The 21585-nt window shown below is 34.7% G+C and overlaps 1 protein-coding gene across 2 annotated transcripts in view; it reads right to left on the bottom strand.

Moving 5' to 3' along the window:
* Window positions 1-3221: 3221 nt before the first annotated feature.
* Window positions 3222-21585, bottom strand: part of LOC144964778 (uncharacterized) — a 303554-nt gene continuing 285190 nt past the window's right edge. The window contains exons 5-9 of one of the 2 annotated variants that reach the window (XM_078899389.1): window positions 13875-13895; window positions 13198-13360; window positions 6139-6266; window positions 5438-5461; window positions 3222-4868 (exon numbers count right to left, since the gene is read on the bottom strand). In XM_078899389.1, coding sequence (XP_078755515.1) covers window positions 4732-4868; window positions 5438-5461; window positions 6139-6266; window positions 13198-13360; window positions 13875-13895 — 473 coding nt within the window. In that variant the 3' untranslated portion in view covers window positions 3222-4731. The remainder of the gene's footprint in view (window positions 4869-5437; window positions 5462-6138; window positions 6267-13197; window positions 13361-13874; window positions 13896-21585) is intronic. The other variant, XM_078899388.1, reaches the window with a different exon arrangement.

Below are 21585 nucleotides of genomic sequence, written 5' to 3'. Positions count from 1 at the left end.
TTTTGTTCAACTTTATTTTCAGTCCACATCTTCTAGCAGTTTAGCATTACATTAAACATGGTTTCAAAATTCCGAGTAGATGCTTTTTGGCACCAAACTTGCTTTTTTAAACATATTATAAATATTGAATCTAAAAAATATTTATATTACAGTTTAAGCCTGAACTACGTATTTTTTACGAATTTTTTGTGGTATTAGGCAGCTCTGCCAAAAAGATAGATAATCTACAGGCATGCGGAGCGTTTCAGTCGGCGGTAGACCCCTGGCGTTTCTCATTATAGTGTCACTTGATGCAAACTTTAGAATGTTCTGTAGTTTGAATGGTATTGTAGATATAAATATAGGACAACCCCCCCCCCCCCCCCCGCAATCGACAGCTTCCGCCTAACTATTGAGGTATTCCCATACTTTCTGTTTGTCCATAGATCATCTTATATGGAGCATGACCTAAAAATGGTCCATTGTCATAGTAAACCCGATACTTAAACTCGAATCTGAAGCTCAACATATAAAATTTGATCCAAAAATCAATACTTCATTAATTGTAATGACATTTGTTTCTTTAAATTTCTAAATACTTGAAATTCCTACTGCTGAAGTATTTTACATAAAACAAAATTTTCCTTTTCTCGTTCAACTAGACAAAATATCAGAATGACTTGGTGGGCCACATTTTTCGTAAATTGGTGACATTGCATTGTTTATTGATTTGATTTATTTATAGTCAATGTCTACAACCAAACAGATGACATCAAAAATACAAAACAAGCCGATTCTGTTTAGGAAATAAGAATGTTAGACGTTTTATTATGACGTTATTGAAACTTAATAAAAGAATAATGAATGAATGGACGTTTTAGAGATGTGAAATTGATATCCCTGGACACAAGATTTCAACATTGTTTAACATTTCCCCACGTTAATGGCGAGTTTACAAAAATAAATGCGCAGGAAAAAAATTACATTAGCTACTATTAAATATATGGGAATGTAATTGTTCCCAATTACAATAAAAGGAGAGTCGCTCGATTTAAAGAATTTGAAAACATTTTTTTTAAAGTCCCCTGTTTGAGAGTTTTTGCCAAGATCAGGGTCATTATAATTGATCGATATTTAAAGAACGAATTTTCTGGCCCAAATTTTTAATACGTGTTTTTGCAGAATACGTCAATCTAACGACATTCAACACACTAACTGATGGACGAGAGTGTTGTTAAATGTTATTTTACCCAGAATTTAAATATAAAGTGGCCCACATGGTGGACACACGATTTATTTTACAATTGTTCCTGTCCGTTTTTAAAAATCCTATATAAAATTAAATTAAAACACTGATCATTGAGGTATTAAGAAATTATTATATCTAAAACGAAAAATGACTGATTTCAATCCGGAGATTTGTCTTTAACAATCAATTCTCTATTTTGTTCTTTTACTTATTATTTTTTAAAAGGAAAAAGTGTTTTTGATGTATCTAATTTGTGTTTAGCTAACAATGATTCATGTTTAAAAAAATTTCAAACCTAATCATTGCTTTCCTGAGAGTGTTTCTATTTCTTGATGTTTAAATCTTGCACAGTTGCAGTACAATATCTAATAAACTTTTTTGGGTTTCTCTTAGACGTGCATATCAGTAAAAATTTTGCGTTTTATCTGACGCCATATTTGCATTGATATATAGTTTTTTTAAGCAAACGGATATTATAGGATTATTTCACGGGTTTGGATTAATTAAATGTGTTATTTTTATAAGCGCCAAGTATCCCACGAGCTAGCGAGTGAGTTATTCCGCAATAAATAAACCAAGTTTATAAATCCAAATACATGAAAGAATACCTTTATTCCCCCCTCAAAGTTTTTCTTAAAACATTTTCATAAACAATAACTTGTAAAAGACATTATTTTGATATGAATTCACGTTATTTGTAGTGATCATTTAATTCAGGAAAAGATTGGGTTTTTTATCATCAAAATAAATAAGACACTCAATCGATCGACCCCTGCAAAATATCGATATCACTGAATCAAAACATTGCTTATTACTTTGACAATTTGATTTGTTAGTCAAAAGAAAGAAGCAAATAATTTTCACTTAAAAAGAAAAAAAGGGAATTCCAAGTGATGTCTGATATTTTTATTTGATGATAAAAGACAGTCAAACTTTTCCTGAATTAAATGATTAATACAGATAAAGTGAACTCATTGCAAAATAATGCCTTGAACAACTTATCCGTTATGAAATTTCTAAGAAATTTACTTTGAGGGGTGGTATAAAGGTCTTCTTTCACGAGTTTGAATTTATTAACTTCGTTTTTTTATCGTGTAATAACTCACTCGCTAGCTCGTGACTTATTTGACGCGATAAAAAATAATACATTTAATAAATCCAACCCCGTGAATGAATCCTATAGGAAGCCATCCAGTCAAGATAAATGATTATGTACAAAGCAGCTTAAATGAATGCAATCCACTGAAAACTGTTTCTGCAATTTAAAAGTGACTAGGTAATATATTAAGCATACTACATGTTGAGTCAATCATCATATATTTATTGTAATAAATGTAAATGCAGATGATGAGGCTTATGATGATGATGATGATGATGATAATGATGATGATGATGATGATGATGATGATGATGATGATGATGATGATGATGATGATGATGATTATGATAATGAATATGATGATGGATGATAACTAATGCGACAATAATGATATGAATAATACAATAATGAAACAAATATTCAAAATTGATAATTCAAAATTCAATCATTTTATATACATATGAGTGAAGGTTATAAATAATATACATCAACACCGAGGTATTTATTTGTTTTCCAAGTTACGAACTTAAAAAAAAGTAAATGAGCGGTAGACACTGTTACAGAGATTTTAGTGCCCCTAACGGTCGCATTGTGGTGGTACCAATCAACAGAAGTAATACTACTACTACTACTACTACTACTACTACTACTACTACTACTACTACTACTAGTAGTAGTAGTAGTAGTAGTTGTAGTAGTAGTAGTAGCAGCAGTTATAGTAATAGTGGGTAGTAATAGTACTAGTAGTAGTAGTAGTAGTAGTAGTAGTAGTAGTAGTAGTAGTAGTAGTAGTAGTAATAGTGGTAGTAGTAGTAGTAGTAGTAGTAGTAGTAGTAGTAGTAGTAGTAGTAGTAGTAGTAGTAGTAGTAGTAGCAGTAGTAGTAGTAGTAGTACTAGTTGTTGTTATTGTTGTTGTTGTAGTAATAATAGTAATAGTATAGTAGTAGTAAGAATAGTAGTATTACCAGTAATAGCAGTAGTAATATCATTTGGTTATAGTTATAGTGGTAGTAGTAGTAGCAAAGTGTAGCGAGGAAATGTCGGATATATTCTCCGGACCAATCCGACGTAGTGAGAAAAATGCTGCTCGTTAATATTTTTGGAAATCTGCAATATTGTATGAGGTTGTTTTTTGTACTTATAAATCGTTCTCTTGCTGCCGTTTGCAGGCCGCAGTTGTGTAAAAACTCTCAGCAACATGGAATTAACAGCATTTTATAAAGTTATCGATCGGGAGGCCGAGATTTAAATACTAATGATATGGGTAATATGCTTTGTAATAATATGATAAGTATGGGTGAGATGATGGTATAGAAGATCGTGGTAAAGGTGGCAAGGATAGTTATCACTTAGTTTGAGAACCATATTGGTGGGTATATAAAATGTGTTCAACCATATTTTTCCATTTAAAAACATGTAACAAAAGTATATACGATTTCAGAAATGCAAAGCGAGAAATAAATAAATAAATAGATAAATAAATAAATAAATCTTATATCTCGGAACTTATAATTTATGACCAGATTTACTTTTCTGTTGTAACAAAACCAGCGTATCATTTAATAATGCATTTAAATTAAGAACAAAACAAAACAAAAAAAAAAAATACATACATTTAAAAAAGGGGAAAATACAAAAAAAAAATAATAAAAAAATTGGAAAATAATTTTAAAAAAAAGAAATGGGTGGTGAAATAGCTTTTACAATAACACTGCTGGCTTATCATCAACAATTTTACCCCGTCAACTCATTCACTGTTTATACATTTGCCAATTGGTAGGGTATGACGACCCATATCAATTTCAATGACGTGGTATATCAGCATTTCTTCGACTGAGATGTCAGATGTTACATGTAGATTTGTATTTTACTAGTTAGACTGATATTTGTTCAGCGTATCCATCAGAGTCATGTATTGACAGCTCCAATGTGTTTCTTCAGGAAATCTGACGCATGTTGCTATGTCTTTTGTTGTGAATGTCAAAAATTATGAAGCCTGTTGATGAATACATTTTGTGAGTAATATAACATTTAATTCAAAAGAATTAGAGCTGCCGTACTGCACCAAAATTGTCCTTTTCTGTTCCCTGTTTCAAGGAATTACACACTTGTCTCATTAATCACAATGACAGTATTTAGATGAATCGGTGAAGTCCACATCTCTGGGTATTTCCACGAGATTATCAATATTAATTTTACAAACTTTACGCAAAAGTAAAAAGATTTCAAACTTATCTGAGCAATTTCTCCTTTCAAATTCTGTACACACCTAAAATTTCGATTGATTAGATAGCAATCGCATCACAGCTGTAGATATTTTCTGTATCTCTTTAACAATTTTATTCCTTGACAGAACTTTTGTTTTCATTGTAAGAAAATAAGTTTTAAAAAATCAATCTGTCTTTTACGTTATCAGGAACGCAACCAGGAAGGAAATAAGGAACACAAGTGGATGTCCAAGAAAGTATCGATGCATGATGGAACAGCCAACGTTATGGTTTCCATTAACTGATTGGATTCGTGTACTTGAGGTTCCTGTACCTGGGGAGAAAAGGAATTGGTTGGAATAACGACCATAAAACGACTTAAATAAACAAATGAATATTTTAATAAATAAATAGATAAATAAATAAATAAATAAATGGATAAATGATTAAATAAATGGATAAATAAATAGGATAAAAACAAAAATAAATTTAAACTTTTATATAGAGCATTGTCATGAATTTACTTTCTAATTGCGCTTAACAATGTTTCGTTTATTTTCCAGCAGGAAATGTGAAACTATAATTCTATTTCATACAGTACCAGTCGCCTATAGGCATCCTTTTAATACTAACACTCTTAAAATATCCGTCACAAATCTATAGCCGGGTACTCATCCACGCCTGCGTCGATTGGGATAATGTATGTTGAGTGCATTGCCCAAGGACTCAACGTCGGGGTAGAATTTTCCGCGATCATTGTCACCCATCTGGCCGCTCACTTCGGTTAACATAGCTTGCCTTTTTAAATACAATAATATAATCTAATTTCAAACTTAATTTGAGGATTTCAAGGTACATAACTCGTAAAACTGATCTCATATATATAAAAATTGATTCACTTACCTCTCTTGCCATGAGCACTGTCCGCTGTCGAAAGTGAAAAAAAAGGTTGGAAATTAGTAATTCACTTGATTAAAAGTTAAAAAGCATTAGGAATGAATATGGAAGTTAAAAAATATTTCACAATATCTATTTAGGAAATTCTTGCTCACATCTTCTTCAGTTAAGAAAAGAGGATATGAATAGTAATTACTTAGATTTTGATTCTAATCATTGTTGCTTGGTGATAGTAGAGGAGGAGGAGGGGAGGAGGAAGAGGAGGAGGAGGAAGAGGAGAAAGAGGAAGAGGAGTAGAATGAAGAGGCGGAAGAGAAGGTATAGAAAAAGTGGAAATGATAATGTAAAGTGAATATTAGGAGGGGATTCTTTATGCTTGTCTGCGTGTTTGTGCGAGTGTCCACTTGTCTTATTAAGAGAAAAAGAGTTCACGACGGAGGAGAACAGAGAAAGAGATAAGAGGAGAACACACACACACACACATACACACACACACAGAGAGAGAGAGAGAGAGAGAGAGAGAGAGAAAGAGAGAGAGAGAGAGAGGATAAAAGAGAGAGAGATAGAGAAAGAGATAGAGATAAATAGATAGATAGATAGATAGATAGATAGATATATATATATATATATATATATATATATATATATATATATATATATATAGAGAGAGAGAGAGAGAGAGAGAGAGAGAAACGTACCCTTCTTACCCACGAGGACGTTGACCTCAATGCTGGCGATGAGGCTGGATGAACTTCTACAGATGTACGTGCCCGAGTCCATACTGTGTCCATTCGTGATCATCAATTCACTAATCAGGCTCATGCTTTCTTTAGACCTGAAGAGATGATGATTTAGGGAAAGGGGGAGAGAGAAAGAGAGAGAGGATGAGCTGCCGTACTCCGAAAAAGCACGTATTTAATTCTTTATTTTTGAACAGAAAAATCGTCCTTCAAACATCCATCGATTAAGATGACTCTCTCATCTTGTCATAACTCTCAAACCTGGGACTTGAGCGAATTTTTTTCGGTTAAATTTGATCTTAAACTGCTAGAAGTTGTGTACGGCCAAAACTACAAATTCAACAAAAATTGAGCTTTTATATAGCGCAATATCCACTATTCGTGCTCAAAGCGCTTTACAAGGTCAACAGCAACATCTAACACGTAGAACGAGCCATGAGGCATGTTAGGCGATATTACAATTTCTTTCGAAAAAGCTATCGCTGTTAACGGCCAGGTCCTCAGTTTACACCCTAATACGGTGATAGAATGTGAGTAAAGAGCCTTTTCCAAGGGCTCAACTATGCTCGAACCCAGGACCTTCCGATCCGAAAGCGAGTATCATTTCACAAAACCACATAGCCGCACAATTACAAATATTAATATGAATTAAACATATATAAAATCTCTTAAGATATCTTTCAAGGAAAATTTCAAACCCGCCTCCAGTCAATACCCCCCCCCCCCCCCCCCCCCTAGTCAAAATGGTAATTCTTCATGTTAAATCTGGATAGGTCACGGAACCACTTCGCATTCCCAAGCACACTGACATTTTCAAATTAAAAAATTCAGGGGCAGGCACCGGTATAAGATAAAGAACTGAACAAGTGTGTATGAAAGGTGCCAGACAAAGCAAGAAAGAAAAATACAAGAAAAAGAAACCATCCCAAAAAATCAGTCGACCTGGCTTTCTTGCTTTGGCTGGCACCTTTCATACACACTTGTTCAGTTATTTATCTCACACTGACATTGCTACACGATTCTCACCAAAGGAATGAAAAAAAATGGGTACAAAATAATAGTAATATTAGAAACTTTACTAAATCATAACGTAGAGATGATAAAACAAAAAGACTATCAACCATCGCAAAAAGATAAATCCAGCTGACTGTTTCCCTCCCAACAAAGGATTCAAGGTAGCGGCAAATGTGAAACTGAATGTTCTCATCCCAGAAAGAGGACACAAAGCCAAATGAAAAGGATAACGTGTATCGAGGGATAGAAAAGACAACAAGGCTGTAAGGTGATTAAGAATCCATCGGGGACGGGTGTAGGGGTGTGGGTGTAGGGGGGGGGGGGGGGGGGTGGGGGCGAGTGGGCGGACAGCACTCCTCGCTTAAGGGGAAATCAACATGCCGCTGGGGACTATTGACATTTTCGAAATGATTTCCAAAAAAATATACTCTTAAGTATATTTTCAATTGAGCTGATGACTTTGAACACGCGAGGATGAAAATGGCATCTCTTTATTTTACTCTGTTTTAAAAAATGTACCTAGTTCCAATTCGCTGCCCTGATATGTTGTTTTAAACATGTCGCTTTGCCATGATTCACTTTACAACGCTGTACTACACCTGCTGCCTGGGATATTCCAGTCTTTCCTTGGACTCGTAAGAGAAAAATAATCCACTTTGGGATGAATAAACGAAATTTTATTTTTTGTTTTATTTTATCTTTGCTTTTTTTATTGTTTCGAGACACCTTGACTTGTATTATGGAGGAATTCAATATGAAAAGGCTTCAAAACCACTGAATCAATCATGGTTGATGAAACAGATGTAAAATAATATGTGTTGCAATAAAGGCCCGTCCAGTTACGCCATATGCGGAGCAAATATTTTATAAATTTCAACTATCTTTAATTGCTCATCTTACAAATTGTTACATGTGATATTAACTGTATCTTGGTTTGAAAAGCAATCCACTGATCGTTTTCTATAAATGCAAATATAGCTAGAAGCCCTTGAATATATAATGAATTTCAATGAAGAAAACGAAGTAAACAGATATGTGAAATATGGATTAGAAGCTTGGAATTGTGTATTTTATGACGAAATAGAGCTCATGTTATAATTGACAGATGACAATGATCCTGGGAAATGAATTAATGAGACATTGGCAGTAGTGAGGTCAACGTATTTGGTTTAGCGAATCATGATATTGACAGATATGTATATTCTAAGTAGGGCTTTATACACCACATCAGTCTATGGAAAACAAATACACAGTGGATATGAATGTATTGTTATGTGATCTGGTTTGTCTATTTAATCATCAACAATAAGATTATTAATGGCGTTTTGAAAAACAAAATAAAAACTTCAGACATTGTTACAAGAGAACGTTTTGAAGGCGATTCTCAGGCTTTCGGGATCTGAAATTAACTTTTAAGCGGCGAGAGTAAATTTCTTAAGAAACACGAATCTTTCATTTCCTCCCAAGAGTGCAATGGCGTTGGCGTATCACCACGGCTACTTATATACTCCACTTATTTAAAACTGGTAAGACTGAGTGGCAGGAGCAACGTTAATATCAGTTCTCGCAATTATGTTCTTTTTCGTGTAAGAATACGAAAAGCGGTGGTCACATAATGAACAAAGCAGTTATCATAATATGGGCAGAAATAAATATATTATGTGTCCACGATTAGCAATACTTATTAAAAAGCTTTTATAGGGTTAAGCGAACAAAGAAGGCCTTCAGGTTCAATAGATACATAAATAGTCAAAGACTTAGGTATATTACACTTTTATGAAATTTACAAGGCTGTTAAGTCTAGAAAACTGAAAATAGGCATGAAAACGGAAGTTTGAACTTTCATGTGGAAATAAAGATTTCTTGATTAATAGAAAGGTCATGGAAGTCACCAACTCAATATTATAATAAGGGGATATCGTACTTCTGGCCTATGTTCTAAAGTTTCAGAAATCCCTAAGAAACCCAGAGCCCATTACTTTATTTCCGGTTCGTCCTCTTTCATGTCTACATTTGACAGCTGTTCAAGATCAAACGAGTCTACGTGACATTAATCGGTGGTGCAACCTTCATATTCCCTTTACTTTAAAATTGGCTTTAGTAATGCTTGGACTGGCTGGAAGTTATAAATATCTAAAAAAAATAAATAAAACAAACAAAAAAAAAAAAAAAACAAAAAAAAAAACAAAACAAAAACAGAACAAAACAAAACAAACAAACAAAAAACAACAACTCCCAAAACCCCTACAAAAACCCAACAACAAAACATAAAATTCACATGTTTCATTACAGCCAAGTAGTTTTATTTTAAGAAATTCAATTCTTCTATAATCCCCCGCCCTGTGCTTTGGACAGTTTTTATCTCTTAATTTACAACTCATCTATTCTTGCTAATCTTGAGGACCGTAATTCACAGTCCACATTCTTTTCTTTTAAAAAAGGGGACAGGCATAATATATAGAAGAGGAGACAACTGCACGAGCCACTATCTTTCGATGGTAGACATCATCACATGAATTAATCAACGATTATTAGCATAACACATATTGAATGATTGATTTGTCCGTCAATCTATCTAGAAATTAAAAAAAAATATTCCGGAAAATCCAAAGAAGATGGCATTTCCAAAATAAGTCGATCGTTATAAACAAAATAAATCCACAGCAATATGAGATACCGCTGTCAATGTCGTCGTCGATAAGGTCAACTCGATCCCTATATCACATAATCGCCCAATCCTATCATCATTATCAAAATGTTATCGATGATAAAAAATGTTTTGAGAAAGCGATCCGTAGAGCAACATCAGCCAAATCACCCAAATGAGATTGGCATTAGGGGTATTGATTTGTCTTACTTCCATTACCATATCCCTGGCCGTGGTAAGACACGAAGCGTGGACAACATATCTTTTATTGATGGCATTCTGGCGGAGATAATGTTTCCCAATAAAACGGCATGTTCCACGATGAAATTGTTATTTAACCGACGTAACAAATTATTCCACGCCAAGTCGTTTCACGTTGGAGTTGGTGTGTAAAATTTATAGAAAGCATTGTAAATGTCGTATCGGGATTTCTATCGGACCATCTCGTTCGCAATGATAGGTGAAATTAGGACGGGGTAATTGAATGATTGTAAAAACAGTTTATGATATCAATCAAATATTTTCGTTAAATATTTCATAAATCTACCTCTGGAAATGTGAAATCGAAATGCGTAAAGTTTATCGTGTTTGCGGTGATCAGCAATTAAACCAACATTCCTAGTTAAAATTCACTATTTATTTAGTAAACACGCTGATAACAATGTTGTTGTTTCGAGTTGAAATTAAAAAAGTATAAATGAGGAAAATTAATCAACATATACAATTAGTGTGGGCGCTTCGGGTTTCAATTTTATAAGTAATATAGAGTAATGTAAATGTTGCTGCTCGAAGCTCCAAGAAATAAATGACAATGTGGAATTTAATATAAGTTTCAATTTAATTACGAAAACAGATAAATGGACGTTTCGGGTTTCTCCTTTATCAACAAACAGGATGAATGAAACACTACAGATGAATGAGATAATGTGGTAGTGGCGTTGATACCAACGAAACGTCCATTTTTATCTGTTTTCGTAATTAAATTGAAGCTTCCATTCAATTCCACATTGTTATTTATACGTAATATAGATGACGTGGACGTCCCGGGGTTTCTCCTTTATGGAAAAAATGGAAGATCCAATATTCATTTATGAAAATTAACATATCCATAATAGTTATTTTTATGTATCAAATTGACGTTTATAGTCAACATTTTTATTCTCTTCTATAAATCACTCAACAAAGTTTTGTAATAAAAGCATATTTTGACTTTATTCTGGTCGTAAAATAATAACTTTTTGAGTTTGATAAAAGAAGTTTGCCGTCTATATGGGTTTATAAGTAATGTATTTATGTTTTAATTCCTTTTTATTGTTGGCCGAAGACGGGTTTTGAGCCCGAAACGTTTCATTTATGATATTTTGTTATATTTTGAAGCTGTTATATTCATTTTTACGTATTACTTTTCATTTTTTCCCCCACACAACTATCTTTTCACGGGCGCATTCTGTCCTTTCTTCTGAGTGACTATCGTCACCGTTATGGCGGGGAAAATATTCAAATGGTAGACTGTAAATTAGCAATATTCAAATCATTATTTGATGACAATAATGAAAATCTATTTTTAATGAGTTGATCTCTCAATACCTCTGATGGAATGTCACTATTTACATTTATCGCATTAATGATTCATTATGAATTAACACACTGAGGCAATAACACCCGAAAAACAAGGTTTTTGCTATAATTTATTCACATAATTACAAAAGCTTATATCGATTCCGACTGTCAAATCATTCATTTTGTCAATGGATTTAAAACAACCCAAAACTAGGCAAAATATTTCCCATTACCTCATTGCGTCAATCTTCATCACATAAAGCTGCAACTATTTTGGATTGGATTGGATTAAAACAATGTTAAATCAATCCCATAACAATTCGATTATCAGGCCTGCTAATATGTGCATGTTGGTTTTAATGCTTTTAATAACGTTTTTCAATTTAAGATGAAGAAAACAAAGCTATACATGAGATAATTTCTCTTTGTCAGAGAGAGAGAGAGAGAGAGAGAGAGAGAGAGAGAGAGAGGGAGAGAGAGAGAGAGAGAGAGAGAGAGAGAGAGAGAGAGAGAGAGAGAGAGAGAGAGAGAGAGAGAGAGAAAGAGACCCCTATAATATTAACTTTATTTACTAAAGCCATCCCTTATTAATCTATTCGTCTTATCCGACTCGTTCTTCATTGGTCTAGTCTGACATCACTGAAATACTTTGGCATGTGATCGACGGCAAGCCAGACATATTCCAATCAGTAAATAACTCAGGCTTGTCTTATGCTAAATTGCAAAGCAAATTTAATCATTATCTACGAGGCATCTTACTTAAATAAATAGAAATATTATAAGAAAATATATAAATAGAAAGATAAATATATCAATTGATAAAATATATTTAAAAATTGCATTAATAAATGAATAAACACTCACCAAAATGGATAAGACATATGATTTTCTAAAATCATTTGCACTTTTGAAGATCCCATGTCAACACTTTTATAATTCATCGTACATTTGTTGTGATTCATTCGATTCCAATAAGTCTCCAAAGAAGCCAAATAGAATATTAAAAATCGGCGTTATGCTCCATATCGGTCATTGACTACTTGATGACAGATGACAAGTCATTTATACCCAAGTCTAATGCGATAATGTGCTTTATGTCAAAGTACACAACATCGTAACATCATTTACCAATGTATTTTTAAAGTCTGTGTTCCGCTCAGTAAATACCCCAAGCGCCTCGATGACACACACGAACTGAGATGCGAAAAGGATTTAGAATACCTGAGATCCATCGCAACAGACCGTCATCAGTGCAAAGACTCAACAAAACAGAGAAGCTGCCATAGCGTCCCAGTCCGAAGATTAGGAGGCGATCAGCAATAAGTAAAGAAAGTCAAGTTCCTCTCAGTTGGATCCTGTACTTGTGTCTGGATAAGACTTTTAGGTGTTCTAAGTACACTGATAGAATGCTCTTGGAATCTACATCTGATCCCTATTTAAACCAATTGCATTTGTCTTATTTTGTATATTTCTTTGATTATCCCATTTCTTCCTCTTTACTGGCGTTGAATTGACATACATTTGTCGAAAATGCCGCAAAACCCCTAAAAACTAAAAACATCTCAGAGAGATTTAATGGATATTGGATAATGGCCTAAAATATACTTTCGATCTTGAAATTGAACTTGTCTTTTTTAAGGAGCCATTTGTACAAATCTAAGTTCACGTTAGTCCAAGTCAACTATATAACAAAATGGAGATGATAAAAGCGAACATTGAAGAAAATTGCACATTTTCTCTTTTCCGCTTATTCAAACAATTACAAAAATTTCATTTTTTTTCTTCGTCAACAATATCAAACCAACCTGAATTTGGTGATAAGAATGTTTGGAAATCTAGACGCTTCTATTTTGTCGCCGTCTTTGAACCAGTCGACATCTTCAGGGATGCGGTCTCCTTCCGTTGTGTTGCATCGGAGGTAGACATTCTGACCAGATTCCACAAATTCCTTGCCCTCGATGCTGATCTCTGTAAATGAAATCGTAAAAGGCATGTGTCCTTGTATAAAGAAGAATGATTCTTGCGACACACAAAATCAAAATGAGTCTTGAAAATGTCTAGTGAAAAATTAGGGAACAGACACTAGTGTAAAGGTAGCGATCTGGAAAAAGTGTGTATAAAACAATGCCCGATAAAGCAGAGAGAAACATTCAAGAAAAGAAACACTTAAAAACAATCAGATTAACTTGACTGGGGATCGATCCTAAGACCTCCGCAGGTCTTTGGTTCGATCCCCAGTCGAGGCAGACTGGTGCTTTAGGATTGATTCTCTTCTTATATTTTTCACTGTGCGTTGTCTGGCACTGATTTATATACACTTTTTCAGATCTTTCAGTCATGAAAGATTACAGTGAAATAATAAGAAACTTAAACTAATAGCTTGAGATTAAATTTACCAATGATATGATGAAATAAGAATAAGTTACAGTCAGGAAAGTGAAAATAATTTGATTATCAAGAAAAAAAAAGCATCTACACTTACCCGGATTGTGTGGAGGTTTTTCTGAAAGAAAGAAAGAAAGAAAAATGGGTTGTTATGCTAATACTAGAAATATTATAAAACTACAGCAGAAAAAAACACCAACTTCCACTCCTCCTTCTCCTCCTGCTTTTCTACTACTACTACTACTACTACTACTACTACTACTACTACTACTACTACTACTACTACTAATACTAATACTGCTACTACTACTACTACTACTACTACTACTACTACTATTACTACTACTACTACTACTACTACTACTACTACTACTACTACTACTACTACCACCACCACCACGACTACCACATCCACTACGACAACCAGTACTACTACAACTACTACTGACAATGAAGATCATGATGATGATGATGATGATGATGATTGATGATGAAGATCACGATGATAATGATGATGATGATGATGAAGATCACGATGATAATGATGATGATTATGATGATGAGGATGAGGATGATTATGATGGTGATGGCGTGTGTATGTGTGTGTGTCGGTGTGTGTGAGAGAGAGAAAGAGGGAGAGAGAGAGAGAGAGAGAGAGAGAGGGGGGGGGAAGAGAAAGGGGGGGGGGGGGGGAAGAAACAGACAGGTGAGTTTGCTATCGTCCGTGATAATGAGCCATGAAAGAAAGGAACCGATTTTGCGTGACCATATTTTATCATTATTTGCCGAGAAATCCTCAACCATGGCGAGCTGTAATGGTCTTTTGACAAACTGAAAAATGGCGAAGGTCTTCATTGCTCTGACACTCAGAGTCGCATCCTCATTGACAGGAATCTTATTATCCGACTAGGCACTTTGAAGCCATAGGGTATTAACATTAGCCTTCATATTTAAAAATTCCCTCCTCTCTCTCTCTCTCTCTCTCTCTCTCTCTCTCTCTCTCTCTCTCTCTCTCCCTCTCTCTCTCTCTCTCTCTCTCTCTCTCTCTCTCTCTCTATCTATCTATCTCGTTCAATCCCTCTTCCTCTGTCTATATCTCTCTCCCTTTCTTTCCCTTTCGCCTCTTTCGCTCTTATCCTTGTGGCGCTTCAACATTTACACATCTTTTTTAAAGGGATCATTCTATCTAGTATAGTTCATAAATTAATCCTAATTCTATATATTTTGACAACGTGTGCTGTTGACATTGAGTTGTTTCATTCGTTATTTAATACCACCCGTCTATCTATCTATCTGTCTATCTATCTATCTATCTATCTATCTATCTATCTATCTATCTATCTACCGATCTATCAATCTATCTATCTATCTATCTATCTATCTATCTATCTATCTATCTATCTATCTATCTATCTATCTATCTATCTATCTATCTATCTATCTATCTATCTATCTATCTATTTATTATTATCATCATCATCATCATCATCATCATCATCATCATCATCATCATCATCATCATCATCTTTATTATTATTATTATTATTATTATTATTATTATTATTATTATTATTATTATTATTATTATTATTATTATTATCACTAAGATACTAATTATTATAACCAACGTCCATAATGAAGCAAAAAGCATAGACCGAAAATGCAGAAAAGTTCTTAACTAAATAATGGCTTTGAGCCCGAAACATTCCTGGTTAGGTACTTTGTTCCTTATTGGAGTATTCTTGTTCAATACATTTCATAGTCGGTAGCTGCACAGCAACATACTTTCACGTCAAACGGTCACAGTACTAAAATATGTAGAGCTGTTGCAACACAATAACGAGTCCTTGATAAAATTAATTAAATTGACGTCATCATTAAAAATTCAACGTAGTATTTGCGGGGTTTTTTTTTTATCGAAACAATAGTTCTAATTAAGTCACACATTCATCTAGCGTTTTTATTTTTAATTTCTTTTATGCGAGTTGGATTTCTGGCTTTCTGGTTGATTTTTTTCTCTACTCAGGTCCTGGTATCAAGAAAGTAAAATAAAACAAACCAACAGATTATCCATTAAACGTGCTCAACGCGCTTTACAAGGTGTTCCTAACCAACAGCAACACTTAGCATGTAATACGAGACATAACGCCTTGTTAGGCGATGATGCATTTTTTTTTCGGACAGAGACAACCCTGTTTACGGCCAGGTATTCATTTTACACTTGAGTACGGTGAAAAGAATGCGAGTAAAGAGCCTTTTCCAAGGACTCAACTATGCACCGAGCAAGACTCCGAACCCAGGATTTTCCGATGCGAAAATGAGTGTCGTACTACAAGACTACATAGCATCACCGGGGATCGATCTCGGTAAATTTCGTGTGAAGCGAGTGGTCTATCAACTGAGCTATCGGAAACCCCCGTTCTGGCAAGTGTGTAGGGTCATTTTAATATATAGAAAAATGAAGTAAAACTTTTCTCGCAACATCAAAATAAAGATGTTCTCCCATAATGCGGCAGAAATACAATTGCTTTTCACGGATGGGTGTCTTCTACAAAAACAACTCGTTCTTTCTATTCTTAATAGGATTAAATAGTCTGATGTCACATCGCGCAGCAACGAGCAGCTTGGTTCCATGGCTAGAACATTTTCACGTGTCATGTGATCAGAATGTATAAAAGTCAAATCATGATCAGATTTATAATGTTTTCTCCTCTGGACACACTTTTATGCTCGTTGGAGAAGTATTTCATAAGGTCGTCCGCCATTGTTCCGATTGTTTAGAACCAGTTGCCAAGTTACTATGCGTCATTACGAGGGAAGTGACGACTATTGAAGGCTATACATGCCCATATAGTAGCTCTACTTGACGCAACGAATAAATCAATTGCTTCCTATTACGTGCAATATACAGATAGTTGAAAGGGTTTAAAATGTTCAATTTAACATAAAGCTGTGGAGTCATGTTTATCCAGTAAAATGTTCTCACCTGTCTGTATTTTATTCTCACGTGGAGTTTTTTTCCCCTTCTTTATTGTTGACCGAGGAAGGGTTTTGAGGTTGAAACGTTCTGAAGTATTTTGTTCTGCAATGGTATTCTCCGATTGATTATATCGATCTAAATATTTCAGCCGTTGCTTTATTAATTGTTTAACACGTTATGTCATCCACTGAACAGTGAACTTTCAATTAGAATGTGTTAAATTATTGACATCAAACCAAGAAGTAGAGATTGAAAGATAAGTCAGTAGTGGTTGAAGGGGACGATAGAATTAGAGTACAAGACATTCGTGTAACATTATTTGTCAATAAAAATAAAATAGAAATACAATAAAATTCCCTTTATTTATCCCCAAGGGGAAATTTGTCTTTAGGGTCTATTCCAATGGAAGACTGGAATAACCCAAGCTTCAGCTGCAGAGCAGCGCCGCAAAGTGAGCTAGGTCGAGGTGACTTGCTCAAGGCCACACACCGCAGCGGCGGGTGATTGAACTCGGTACCTTTCGGTTAGGAAGCAAAGACCGTACCACTGAGCCACGCTGCTTTTTTAACGTAATAATATTAACACGCCCATAAAAAATGCAGTCATGGTAGGACAGAAAGAAAGAAAAAATAATTTATTGTATTGTCACAAATGTTGCACCACGAATTATTATTGACTTAAAAAGGGATTGATAGATTTCAACTGTGCGTGCAAATTGGCACTCGTTGAACATCTTGTAATGGCCATGTAATGGCTTACTTCCTGCGTTGAAGAGCTTTCATGTGCATCAACTATTATGTGAATAAAAAAAGTTAATCATGGGTTCATGCAGCGCGAAACGGCCAATGATTAACAATTTTATGTTATGTTATTTTAAGCTTTGAATAAGACATTAACAATAGATAGAAACTACAAGATGTACAATTAGCATTATCTTTATCTATTCAAGTCTGCCTTTTGAGAGAACAATAATATCGTGCATATAAGAGCACGTTCATTATAAGAAAAGAAAGAAGCAATATCGAACGCATTGACAAAACCATAGCACCACAACTATCTATCTTGACTTAAAGAGGAACTTATAATCTTTAATTTTGCACGCAAAAAGATGCTCGTTCAATATCTCTCTTTTGTATAGATCTATTATTGTAACACATTTCCAATCAAATCGAAAATATGACATCAATCTACCAATTTCCTGCTTACGTGACGTGACGTGACAACTGCCAGTAGAACCTGTCTCATCACAATGCTCTACAAATTCAGTACCCCTCACCCCTTCTCCTCTCCCACATTCCGGTTTGAGCTGTCTATTGTACTAGTCACGTATTTAAACTTTCCCCCAGACCATTTGTCCTTCAAATGTCGATCGATTTAAATGATCCTCATCTTGGCAAAAACTATCAAGACTGGGACCTCGCAAAGTCTCAGGTTTGATAGATTTTGCCAAAAAAAAGGGTCATTAAATCGAATTTTAAATACGTGTCTTTCAAGAGTACGACAGTCAACTGGTTTTTCAGGAGGAAGAGATAGAAGAGGGAGCGCCGGGGTGGATCGGGTAATGACAAATTGATAATGTAGGACAGTAATCAAAATATTATCATTGATATGTATGACATTGGCACATTAGCGGTCTGATATCCGAATGCAGTTATGGGCTAGATATATCACTATTGTAATAGGGCAGAGAAGTTGAAACATCACCTCTTCTTCTACTATTCTGATCGAAAAACCCATTGGAATTGTGTATATAACCTGTCTTTCGAAGTATTACTAATGAACAGGTTACATGTTGAATCATAAAAATAGACGTAAAAGACCCATGATGGATTAACTCTCTCGTTATCGATAATATTTCCAGGATTTTTCCCGAAATGTCATTAAAATTGATTTTTTAAAAAAAACCTCAAACTCCGAACCAATAAGGACATACTATACATCATTTTGTGCAGCAAAACAAGCTTTACATAACAGCTTTAATTTTTTTCTTCAACTTCTGTGATGTACAAAACAAATTTGAAGAAGAAAAATGTTTATAGTATCGTAATGAATGTGAAGATTGGCCCGTAGATGGTATGGAGAGGGTTAATCTGTGTTGATGACCAGCATTTATTTAGACTAGGAAATAAGATGCCATCACTCTGAAACCAGAATATCAATTACACAAGGTATGTATTCAGTCCTTTGGAAGACTGGTTTTACACTATCAGTGAGATTGGATCCAGTTTTTTACACCACACTTTTGTTCCCTATTGACAATAATATTGTGCCATTACAAAAATGAGCCCATCACAATTTGAGTTATAAGACCTGCAAACATGACGATAGAGAAGAATAAAAACTGCTTAACAAGATCTTCAATCTTTCAATCTTCAATGGCTTGTATTTGCAAAAGGCCCCACGGGCCCATTACTGCAAGTGTTCAGTTACAGTCCAATCTAAACAGGGACACAGGGACAGTCACAGACTACTTTGACGAGCAAATACTTTCAAAACTGTTTCGAAAGTTTCCAAGCATTCAACGTTCGTTATGTCCTGTGGTAGGACATTCCAGTCATTTATTGTTCGTGGGAAAAGCTGTGTTTGTATGTGTCTGTTCTTGTAAATCGTTGTATGTATTGTGATGCATTGTATATACGTGTAGTGTACCTATCTGATTTGCTTTTTATGTAGTTTGGGATGATGATGAGTGAGTTTGGGTTGTTCATGGTTTTGTGTAAGGTTAAAAAAAAAAGAAAAGAAACCGAAAGAATAAAAAGAAGAGCAAAGGCATGAAAAGGTTAGAAATAAAAGGAGCAATAAAATCAAAGTAAAGGAGAAATATCCTAGTCAAGAACAAAACACACGATATACGCTATCGATAGCAGCAGCCTTGAAATAAAAATGAGACGAACTTCACGATAAGATGTAGCGATGTAGCGATGTGACATGGGGACATACGTGCTTCCAGCCCAGCCTACCGTGTTCCTCATCAAACTTGCATGTACGTCTCACACTCTACAAGCCAGGACAAGGATGTTCCAGGAACGCGTATATTGCAGAGGGGTTGATGCGGTCATACTACCCGCCAAAAATTTCGCAAAAAAAAAAACAAACAAAACAAAACAACTTTGCTTTTTTAAGTTTTATTGTCAATTGATGTTTTGCGTTAGGAAAAATACTCGCCAGCCGGATATTACGTACCAAAACACAAAGCTATGTGTAACCTTAAACGTTTATGGTCTGATTGATTGATATTTTAGTGAGAACTAATCACTTAACTTGGCTGTCTAAAAATATCACGAAGTGGGTGAATGACGTCGATTTAATTCCTTCTAATGGAATTTTGATAGAATAAGAGTTCATTCATTCATTTGTCAGGTTTAAGAGTTTGAAAGGAAGAAAAAGAGAGTGTTTTGTATGAATGACTTCGCCCAATAGAAAGATTGGTTGGTAGATGGATAGACAGATGTATAAATAGCTGGATAGTTTGATAGATAGACGTATAAATATGTAGATGAATAGATAAAAAAATAAAGAAATATATGAATAAACAGATAAATATTCATATTATTCATATTAACACCGCCACTCCATTATCTCATTCGTCTGTAGTGTTTCATTCTTCCAGTTTTGTTGATAGAGGGGAAACCCGAAACGTCCATTTCATCTGTTTTCGTTTATTAAATTAAAGCTTACAATCACTTTCACATTGTTATTGATTTGAACGAACATTACTGTTGCTAAAATGGTGTCATTGACGGCCTCTAATTTCTTGACAGATCAAGATAAGATCAGATATCACTAGAGAAAAAAAGATATTTGTTGTAACTTAATGACACACGGATCGCTAAAACACATAATTTATATAGGTTCAAATGACACTGTGGTGCCGTGTTTATTCCCTACCGTGGTCCAATGGACGCGTATAATGACAAAACAACCTTTTAAAAAAAAAAAAAGGTTTTTTTTTTATAGCGCAATATCCATTAACTGTGCCCAAAGCGCTTTACAAGGGGTCCCTGGCCAACAGCAATATTTATTATTTAGGACGGGACATGACGCCTGTTAGGCATTTTACAGTTTTTTTTCGGACAGAAACAACGCTGTTAACGGCCAGGTACTCATTTTACACCTGAGTACGGTTAGAGAATGTGAGTATAGAGATATTTTGACCAGAGAACATTTGAATCATAATATGTAGATTGCGGCTATGTGGTCTTGTGGTATGACATTCGCTTTCGGATCGGAATGTCCTTGGTTTGAGCCTCGCTCGGCGCATCGTTGAGTCCTTGGAAAAGGCTCGAACCTCACATTATCTCACAAGTTTGGGGCGGGGGTCATATAAATCAATTTACATATATATTTAAAATAAAGCTTTCCTAACTAAAATGTAAAAAAAGGCGTTATGGTAGTGTTTGGTAAGGTTTTATTTTTAACATCGATTGCAATCAAGTCCCGTTTATCTGTTTTAGAATCTTGTATTTTCATTTTGGTCTGACGTCCGTTACAAGCCATAAAAATTCCAATGGTCCTATTGCTAGATTTGATAGAGTGCTGGAAATTGAACAAAAGAGCACTGTTTGTAAAATTAATACACGCGTTATGGTCGCGCTTTCGTGTGGATTATTTGCACCTTTCTAATCAATAATTAATTAGATCGAATGGAGAAACACAAAGATTTTGTTTGATATACCCGATTTTTCGTTGATCGAATCAACAGCGACTGTGTCTGTTTTCTGAAATAGGAACCTCATAGTAGCATTCCCATTAACACAATTTCTAATTTAAACAGAGCTAACCTGAAAATTGAGTATAATGTTGCATTGAAAAAACTCCATCAAACAAC

The sequence above is a fragment of the Berghia stephanieae genome, chromosome 2 (assembly GCF_034508935.2).
Source record: "Berghia stephanieae isolate SIO BIC M18660-M18661 chromosome 2, UCSD_Bste_1.3, whole genome shotgun sequence".
Lineage (NCBI taxonomy): Eukaryota > Metazoa > Mollusca > Gastropoda > Nudibranchia > Aeolidiidae > Berghia > Berghia stephanieae.
Note: the sequence above shows the minus strand (reverse complement) of the source record. Positions and strands in the feature narration are given on the sequence as shown.